At 40.0% G+C, this 10,844-nt stretch overlaps 1 protein-coding gene across 1 annotated transcript; it reads left to right on the forward strand.

Annotated features, from left to right (window-relative positions):
• The first annotated feature begins 2,743 nt into the window (after nt 1–2,743).
• LOC138905597 (uncharacterized) lies at nt 2,744–4,652 on the forward strand. The gene has a single exon (XM_070194117.1). It carries the CDS (start codon nt 2,807–2,809, stop codon nt 4,130–4,132), a length of 1,326 nt encoding a protein of 441 aa, XP_070050218.1. The 5' UTR covers nt 2,744–2,806; the 3' UTR covers nt 4,133–4,652.
• Nucleotides 4,653–10,844: the final 6,192 nt, after the last annotated feature.

A 10,844-nucleotide genomic window follows, 5' to 3' on the forward strand; every position in this document is an offset into this window, starting at 1 on the left:
ATTTAGGATTAAAACTTTTTTCCTTTCTCCCTCGAACTAGCATCCTGGTAACTAAGTTAGTGATAAGTTTGGTGTTATTTAGTTTTACTTACTTTGAGTAGTTTTAGAATTGGCTCATATAATTTATGGTAGGCAGATTACTTGGATGTGGTTAGGATCCCATTAGTTCAAAAAAGAATAAAGTTAGTATAAAGTTACATGTTCGTACAATTGAATTTTAACGCAAGCATCATTCTAGTTCATTTATTTATATTTTAATATGGTGTTTAATTAAATAACTCAAATTCCATGTAGCAGTACCCAAAAGCATAAATCCAAAATATTCTGATAATTCTTTGGTTTTTATAATTGTGTTAAGATTTTTTTTAGTTAAGTAAAATATTTTCAATAGTTTGGTTATACCACATGGTTAAATATTTTTTCTTAATTATGTTTACATTTTAAAACTTCAAAATACATGTTATATTTAGTCATTCATTTTTTTTATATAATATAGTTATTAAAATGTGCTTGAAATTTTGTTGAATTGTGTTTTCATCATTTGAATTTATTCTTTGTTGGATATAATGTCTGCATTGCCAAAGGATTCATATTTAATTAGATAAAAAGTGATAACACTGGGATCTTTAGTTCATTTATATAACTTTATTGTGTTATTAATCTTTGAGCATGTTATTCTATTTCATGTTAATTTGCCCTGTGTTGGAATCAATATAGCTCATTATTAAGTGGAACAATAAGGGAAATAAATCTGAGTTTAGAGTTAGCTAAAAAAGTGAGCCTAAATGTTACTTCGGGCTTATTCCATAAGTTAAACAGGTAGAAGCGCAAATAATTGTGAGGGAGCGAAATGAGCCATGAACTAATTCAAGATTCGTTCCAATAAGTAAAAAATAAAAATATAGAAATAAATATCTCAGATCTAAAAAGAAAAAATAAATGAAATACTTTGAATATGCTAGTATGCTTTAGGCACGTGTTAATCAATTGAATCATCGTGATTATGTATACGTTCGCGTGACATAATTATGATTCCCAAAACTAATACCAAGGTATGCGTTCGCGCAACGTTGGGCGAAACAATCTTAAAAATAATAATGTGTTATTAATTGTGTATACGTATGCGTGACATGATTCTTGACACACCAAACAAAATGAATACACATATGCGTGATTCGTTTCAAGATAATTTCATAATTATGAATAATCAAGCAATTAAAAACGGTAAAAAGGTAAATGTACATAGGTTCTAAAATGAGTAATTAAATAATTTAATTAAGTCAGGTATGATTAAAGCGACCATGCTAAAACTACAGAATCCGAGAGTGCCTCACACCTTCTCTCGGGTTAACAGAATTTCTTACCCGGTCTTCTGTGTTCGCGGACCGTAAAACAGAATCAAATTTCCTCAATTTGGGATTTAAAATAAACCGGTGACTTGGGACACCAGAAATTATCTTAAGTGGCGGCTCTGAATCTAATAAATAATCCCATTTCGATTAATGTCACTTAAATTGAAAAAACTCCTTTGGCACCATTCCCCCCGAAAAAAGGAGGTGTGACAGCTCTGGCGATTCTGCTGGGGACAAGAACCCAGAACTTCTGGTTCGGGGTTCAGAATTCGAGCTTATAAGATGATTTATACTTGACTTTATTGATTTGATGTTATTAATGTATTTTTGGGTCTAATGTGCTAATTGTCGCTTATTTACCGCTTTGTTATTATTTGAACTGTATTAAATTGTCTTCTTACGCCTCCCTTATGAGTCTTTTGAATTTATGGTGCACACATGCGCGTGGCCCACTTTTCTGTTAGAAGTCATACCAATTAGAACGAGGCTGGGTCAGTAACTAGGCCGGGTAGACTTTCGTGCTCCCGGTACGTTACCCCCACCTCGGCTCGAGCTGTCCGCTTGGGTAAGCCAGGTCTAAAACACTCCCCTTAGGATTTAAACATAGAATAACATAGCCTCATGCCGGATCCCTATTGGGAACGTTTTTTTGCATCATGTGCATTTGACTTTGGGGACTCAACACAGGGGTTGGGTCCGTCTAGGACAGGTGTACCCGAAATTACAAGACCATCCTGATGCATCTTATGTGCTACTTGTGCATTATGTTTGATTTGGTTTGTGCATGTTGACCGGTTTCTAAAATAAAAATATAAAAATATTGAGGGAAAACCAGAAAGAAGAAAATATGAGGGAGAAAATTTACCCGATTTTCGAAAATCTCAGTATTTACTCCAAAAAAAAAAAGAAAAAAAATAAAACCTGAATTTTTCAAAAAAAAAAGTGTCATCCTATTCCTGAAATATTTACGAACTACGCGGGTCTGATTCTCACCGGATGTGAGATACGTAGGCAACCTTCATAGGGTTCGGCCCCATTTTTATAAAATAACTAAAAAAAAAAGAAGAAATGTGTCTAGTGTTTTTTTTAATCAAAAAACAAATAAGCAGATCCAGCTTTGGTTAATCCCAAATCGTTCCTGTCGGAATAGCCTTAGAACATTTTCAAAATTGTTGAAGGGCTGTTCTCGCAAGAACGGACGTGTCTGTCAATTGGGAATCACTTTTACCATAATGCCCTTCCCCCGGCCCTAAAGCTATCCTTGAAAGTAAGAAGGGGCCATAATTGCAAAAATAGCCACCCTTTCTTCGGTCACAATTGCAAAAATAGCCCCCCTTTTCGTTGATTTTTCTTAAAATTGAGTTATTTACAAAATATTGTTTGCAAAAGGAGTGCATTGGTTCTGTCTCTTGAGACTAGTGTCAACCCTAACCTTAACCACCCACAGGTACAAAATGAGCACTGTCCAGAACACACCGTTCACAGTTGTAGACGAGGCTCCACTTCAGCTTCAGATGTGGTGGTATGATTTAGGAGAAGATGGTCAGAAATGGGTCACCAAGCACCTGGGAGTCCTCACAGATATTATGAAAATTAAACCACAGGACGATTTGATTGAGGCACTAGTGACTTTTTGGGACCCTGTTCACAATGTTTTTCGCTTCTCCGATTTTGAGCTAACTCCCACTTTAGAAGAGATAGCTGGATATTCCGGGTTTGGCAGGGATTTGAGAAAACAGGAGCTCATATTCCCGAGGGATCTTTCTGTACACCGATTCTTCGATCTTCTGAACATCAGTAAGCAAATTAGAAAGACCAACGTAGTCGAAGGGTGTTGTTCTTTCTACTTCCTGTACTCTAGGTTCGGGCAGCCAAATGGGTTTGAAATGCATGAAAAGGGCCTTAACAACAAGCAGAACAAAGACACATGGCAGATTCATCGTCGCTTCGCCTTCATAATGGCGTTTCTGGGAATTATGGTCTTCCCAAATGAGAAGCGGACAATTGATACCCGCATAGCCAGGGTTGTACAGGTCCTCACTACCAAAGAACATCACACTCTTGCCCCGATCATTTTATCAGACATTTATCGGGCGTTGACTTTGTGCAAGTCCGGGGCAAAATTCTTCGAAGGGTGCAATATTTTGTTACAAATGTGGTTGATTGAGCATCTCCGACATCACCCCAAGTTCATGAGCTATGGTCCGAACAAGGACAATTTCATTGAGAGTTACGAAGAAAGAGTAAAAGATTACAACTCTCCAGAAGGGGTGAAAGCCTGGATATCCCACCTAAGATCTTTAAATGCAAGTCAAATTGAGTGGACTTTGGGATGGCTCCCGCTAAGAGAGGTGATACACATGTCGGCCCTAAAAAGTTATTTGCTATTGTTGGGTTTGAGAAGTGTCCAGCCGTATGCGCCACACAGAGTTCTAAGACAGCTAGGAAGGTACCAAGTAGTACCTAAGGATGAAGATTTGAGTGTGCAAGTTATTGAGCTACACCCCGAAGCCCCACTCCCCGAAGCTTTAATCCAGCAAATTTGGAATGGTTGTCGCTACTTAAAATATGATACTCAGGTGCCAGATCCTGCGAGAGGTGAGGTAGATCCGGGTTATGCTATATGGTTTGGGAAAAGGTCTCACGTGGATGATGTGCCAGAGCCCAAAAGGCCCACAAAAAGGCCGCATGTTCAAGCCTTTGATGATAAAATCCAAGAACGGTTGGCTTGGGGTGAACGGGAAAAGGGATACAAAACAACTATTCATGCCTTAGAATAAAGGCTGAGAAACCTCAATTTTGAGAAAGACTTGCAAGAACAAGAAGCCGAAGGGGAAAAGAAGAGTCTGATCTGCAAAAATGAAGCCCTTCGTGCTCAACTTCAACAGATGAAGAAAGCCTCTGAAGTGCCAGTGAGAAGTTGGAAAGACCAGAGGACCATTGCCAATCTGATGGAAAAAGTGCAAGATTATGATTCCCTCTTGGCAAAGACTGAAAAGTCGTTGGACAAAGCCAATGAAAAGATCGTACAGCTAAATGAGAAGGCCGAATCAAGTAAGGATCGCCAAGTAACACAATTTGAACAAAAAAGGGCTCAATTCGAGAGAGAGAAGGCCCATTGGGTACGTTCAGAAGCTCAGCTCCATGCACAGTTGGAAGAAATGAGAAGGTACAATAGAGAATACCAGCATGCAGATTTTGATAGGGAGATGGCTCAGGCGAGACTCGAGCAGGCTAGACTTCGGGCTCAGTTGGAGTCAGCCTTAGATCGTGAGGGCCACATAAGGGAGATAGCCACCACTCGCCAGCAGCAATTACAAGATCGAGACCAGAATTTCCAGTACTTCAAAGAGCAAGTTCATAATTTGGCTGTTTATACCGCTCAAAGTTATGTGAACTGCCAAGGGATGGATTATGAGAAGTTTTTGGAGCATGCACCTACTTTTGCCCATCATCTTGCAGCAGAGTTAGAAAGGATGTACCGTACATTAGGGGGTCAACCAGGGCAAGCCCCACCATGAGCAGATGTTCCAGTGTTTGAAAGCCAGAAGATTGTGGAGTTGAATTATAGTCGTAGTTGTTAGAACTTTTTATGTAGTAGTTATGTTTTAGTTTGAGTCATTGTTGAATCTTTAAAATCGCTGTCTTTTAGTCTTGTCAGAGTTTGGTAAGTCATTTTCAATGTCATGTCCTTTCTGTTATTGTATTATTTCATTTTGTTAAAAAAAAAAAAAACTACTATTATTATTTTCCCCTGAACTACGTAATGGTCTGATTCATGCGGCGTCATGATACGTAGGCAATCCTCATCGGATGCGATCATAACCATAATTAATCTAAAAAAAAAAGAAAAAAAAAACCCGTTAAATTCAAGATGAAAATAAACCAATAAATCAATAAGCTGGGATGAAACATAAAGCCTTCCAAGATCATTTTAGAAATGAAAATGGCATTAGGTGCATGACATATAATGTGTGATAAATATCTGCAAAATGCCTAACTCTAACACGTTTGTTGTTTGTCATTTTAAAAGATAAAGGAAAACAGAGGTGGTTGGTTTGTGGTTTAAACTGGCGACTCACCCTTACAACACGAGATCAAAAGGAAAAAGTAGGATGGCAAACAACAGTGAGAATGAGTCAGATAATGATGATGTCCATGGACAATTGGTTGAACAAGGTTTAGGACTGGTTGAAGAAGTAAGAGTGTTGAAGCAACAATTGGCAGAGATGTACCAATCCTGGGTGAATGGACAAGCACCGCCCTCACTACCCATAGGGCCTTCGGATAATCTTCATAATGTGTCAGTTGCCACTCAAGTGCCTATCTCCATAACAAGTAACCCATTATACCAACCTGGATTCAGTCCGAGCTTTAACCTTCCCACTATCCCCAGTACCTCCATTCCACGTCCTCCAATCGCACCCCTCAGAAATGACCCACCTACTATACCCATTGTCCATACTTTCACTGTCCCTCAACCGGCTCTTGCTCAAAAGTCCAATAATGATCCACAGCTGGATGCTCATGATGCCCAACATTACTCTCCAGAACTGACTTTAAAGGTTCCAGATTCATACAAGCACACTCCTCATAACGTGTTCCCAATTGAGATCGAAAAGCCCGAAAAGAATATGGAACAAGAGGAAATGACCAGAAAAATGAAGAGCTTGGAACAAACCATGAGAAACATACAGGGTTTGGGGGGCCACAAGAGTGTTTCGTTTAACGATCTATGCATGTTTCCCCATGTTCATTTGCCACCCGGCTTCAAGACCCCCAAGTTTGACAAGTATGATGGGCATGGTGATCCCGTTGCCCATTTGAAGAGGTATTGTAACCAACTAAGGGGAGCGGGAGGCAAAGAAGAATTGCTCATGGCTTATTTTGGGGAAAGTTTGACAGGAATTGCTTCAGAGTGGTTCATAGATCAAGACATCTCTCACTGGCACGTTTGGAATGACATGGCTCAAGATTTTGTCCAACAGTTTCAGTACAATATTGATATAGTGCCAGACCGCTCCTCTCTCGTCAACATAAAGAAGAAACCAACAGAAAGCTTCAGAGAATATGCAATCAAGTGGAGAGAGCAGGCTGCTAGGGTCAAACCACCAATGAAAGAGGCAGAAATGATTGACTATTTTCTCCAAGCTCAGGATCCAGATTACCTCCATTACATGTTGGCCGCCATCGGTAAACCTTTTGCTGAGGCGATTAAGATTGGTGAAATAGTTGAGAATGGCATGAAGTCAAGCAAAATTGTGAGTCAGGCAGCCCTTAAGGCAACCACACAAGCAATTCAAAGCGGGTCAGGCAATTTTGGAAATCGGAAAAAGAAGGAGGAAGGATCCATGATGGCATCTGGGTTCGGGGGAGTTCAAAGAGGAATAGCTCCTTCTTACGTGCAATTCCAACAAGGACTATCCAATTCTCTTCAACATTATTATCCGCCTCAAGGTCCCCGATACTCAGTTCCCCTGCAACAATACACAGTGTTTAATGCTCAGGCTTATGCTAGGCCTCCCAATCACTAACAATGGCAGGCACCGATTCCACAAGGCTCCAGTCAACTCCGGTCGAATTTTCAGGCACCATATAATCCTCGCCCCCGACAAGAATATGTGAGAGAACAGGAGCCAAAGAAAGAGTTCACCCCAATTGGAGAATCGTATACAAGCCTATTTCGAAAGTTGATGCAGTTGAAGTTGATTGAACCTATTATGCCGCGTTATGTGAATCCAAATTCAAAAGGTTTTGACTCAAATATAAGATGTGAGTATCACTCTAACACCCAAGGGCATAGTACTGAAAACTGTTGGACATTAAAGAAAGCCATTGAAAATTTGATTGAAGCAAAGGCAATTGTGGTAACAAACAATGATGATACTCCTAATATCACAAACAATCCGCTCCCAACTCATGATAATACACATTTTATTGGGATGATTTGTGATGATCGGGATTATAAGCAGTCTAGCAAGACAGAGATGGTTGTTAGAACCATAGGGCCAGAACCAAAAGTGATAGTGAGCCCGCCACAATTAGCACCGTTGATGGTGAAAGGTGCGAGTTCTAGTTTGAACTTGGCATGTTCTGAAAAAACGATTCTCTATGTTCCTGGAAGCACAAAAAGGTTGAGGTTCAATTGAGTGGGCCAAAACTTTACATCCCCGGGGGCATTCAAAAGATCATTCCGAATAATGGTTTGAGGAATATAACAGAGCCAGTCGTGATCCGACCTGTTGCCCAACTCCTAGTGACAAACACAAAAGTTATTCCCTGGAATTATAACAAGACTGTCATGACATACAAAGGAAAAGAGATAGTTGAAGAAACAAGTGAAATAGGGGGCTTGACCCGCTCTGGAAGGTGTTATTCACCAGAGGAATTGAGAAAAGCTAAGCAAGCCAGGGAAAGTCATTTGCCAGTGAAAGAACCCGTTGCAGAAAAAGAAGCGGAGGAATTCCTTAAGAAGATGAAATTGCAAGACTACTCAATCATTGACCAACTAAGGAAAACTCCTGCTCAGATATCTTTGTTATCTCTGATTTTGCATTCAGAAGAGCATCGTCATGTGTTGATCAAAACTTTAAATGAGGCATATGTCTCAGAAAAGACAACGGTGAATCAGCTAGAAAAAATGGCTGAAAGATTCTTTGAAGTAAATAGAATTACTTTCAGCGATGATGATTTGCCTGAGGAAGGGGCTGGCCACAATAGAGCTTTGCATCTTATGGTCAAATGTGAAGGGCACTACGTAAAAGGAGTCATGATTGACGGAGGCTCAAGTGTAGATGTGTGTCCTCTTTCTACTCTACAACAGCTGAACATCGACACTAACAGAATTTGAACCAGTAATGTCAGCATCAGAGCTTTTGATGGTTCGAAAAGAGATACTATTGGGGAAATCGAACTCACCATGACAATCGGCCCGGTTGATTTTAACATTGTCTTTCAAGTGTTAGATATGAAAACTTCCTATAATTTTCTTTTGGGAAGGCCGTGGATCCATATGGCCAGAGCTGTACCATCCACCCTACATCAAATGGTCAAATTCGAGTGTGACGGGCAAGAAATTATTGTTCATGGGGAGGACGACTCATCTGTCTATAAAGACCCGTCCATTCCATATATCGACGTCAAGGAAGGATGTGAATCTATCATATATCAAGCATTTGAGGTGATTGAGGTGGACCAAGTGGAAGAAGGAAAACCAATTCTACATCCCCGTCTTTTAGCCACATCTATGATGGTAGCTTCGCTGATGTTGAGGAACGGCTATGAACCAGGAAAAGGATTGGGATCCTCTCTACAAGGAATTGTGAACCCCATTGCTCCATTTTCGAAGAAAAATACCTTTGGCTTGGGCTTTAAACCAACATCAGCTGACATAGACAGAGCCAAGGCCCGCAAAAAGAATGGTTGGAATCTGTCCAAACCAATCCCTCACATTGCCTACTCTTTTGTCAAGCCACAATTTGAAGAAGTCCAAAATCCTTCTACTCAGGATGACATTGACGGAGTTTGCCAGGGTCTCAAGGAGATGTTCTATGAGATCAATATGGTTCAAGTTGGGGAGGGCCCTAGCCGGGCAAGTGTTCAAATGATTGGTCCAGATACCTCGCTCAGCAACTGGGAAGCAACTCCTCTTCCCATCAGGAAGGAGTCTTGGTAGCCTGTTTTGTTGTTTTTTCTGTATTTGGATTATTTTAAGGGTTGTAATCCAGATATTTTAGTTTAATTGCTTTACTGTGATGTTAACCCTTCTATCCTTTAAAATTCAATGAAATGAAGTTCCATTTTTGTAGTAAAATTCTATCTTTTTATTTTCCTAATTTTTGTTAATTTCTTATCATTTTCAGTTTTGATAGTGCTGGCTTTAAAAACATGACATGCACACGGAATTCATGCCCAGATCTTAAAAAGCTGTCTAATCTCGAAATAACGAATCAAGAAGTTGAGTATGACGAAGATGAGGCTTTTAGAGAAATAAAAAGGGAATTGGATCAATTTGAGAATAAGCCTAAGCCTAACTTAAATGAAACTAAGGCAATTAACCTGGGAAGTCCTGAAGAAATTAGAGAAACAAAAACAAGCATTCATACTGAACAAAAGACGAGAGATGCCATAATTCAAGTTTTGTTCGAGTATAGAGATGTATTTGCTTGGTCGTATGATGACATGCCGGGTTTGAGTGCCGATCTAGTGGTCCATAAGCTTCCCACACATCCTAATTTTCCACCAATCCAACAAAAATAAAGGAAGTTTAAGACAGACATGAGTGATAAGATTAAAGAAGAAATCACGAAGCAACTAAGTGCAAATGTGATCAGGGTCGTCCGATACACTACATGGTTAGCAAATGTTGTGCCAGTGCCAAAGAAGGATGGGAAAATCAGAGTTTGTGTTGACTATAGGGATTTAAACAAAGCAAGTCCAAAGGACAACTTTCCCTTACCCAACATTCATATCCTTGTTGACAATTGTGCTAAACATGAGATCCAATCTTTTGTGGATTGTTATGCCGAATATCACCAAATTCTGATGGATGAAGAAGATGCAAAAAAGACCGCCTTCACAACTCCATGGGGAACTTATTGTTATAGGGTTATGCCATTCGGTTTGAAGAATGCAGGGGCAACTTACATGAGAGCCATGACTACCATGTTCCATGACATGATGCACAAAGAGATTGAAGTGTATGTTGATGATGTGATCATTAAGTCGAGAACACAAGCTGACCATGTGCAAGACTTGAAAAAGTTCTTTGAAAGGCTACGAAGGTACAATCTCAAACTCAATCCAGCCAAATGTGCATTTGGAGTTCCTTCTGGGAAGCTTTTGGGTTTTATAGTTAGTCGAAGAGGCATTGAGTTAGATCCCTCCAAGATAAAAACCATTCGAGAGCTGCCTCCCCCGAAGAACAAAATAGAAGTCATGAGTTTACTCGGGAGGTTGAATTACATTAGCAGGTTCATCTCGCAGCTTACAACCACATGTGAGCCTATTTTTAAGTTGTTGAAAAAGAACGCCGCTATCAAGTGGACAGATGAGTGCCAAGAAGCTTTCGATAAGATCAAGGAATATTTGTCAAATCCCCCTGTTTTGGTCCCGCCGGAACCTGATAGGCCTCTATTTTTATATCTGTCAGTAATGGATAGTTCCTTTGGTTGTGTTCTGGGTCAACATGATGCCACAGGCAAAAGGGAACAAGCAATATATTATTTGAGCAAAAAGTTCACCACTTATGAGGCCAAATACACTCTTTTGGAAAGGACATGTTGCGCCTTAACCTGGGTCGCCCAAAAGCTTAGGCATTATCTTTTGGCCTATACAACTTACCTCATATCCCGAATGGATCCCCTGAAGTACATCTTTTCAGAAGCCGATGCCAACAGGCAAATTGGCAAAGTGGCAAATCTTGCTCACAGAGTTTGATATTGTTTATGTCACTCGCACTGCCATGAAGGCACAAGCTTTGGCTGATCATCT

This window comes from Nicotiana tomentosiformis, chromosome 2, assembly GCF_000390325.3.
Source record: "Nicotiana tomentosiformis chromosome 2, ASM39032v3, whole genome shotgun sequence".
Taxonomy (NCBI): domain Eukaryota; kingdom Viridiplantae; phylum Streptophyta; class Magnoliopsida; order Solanales; family Solanaceae; genus Nicotiana; species Nicotiana tomentosiformis.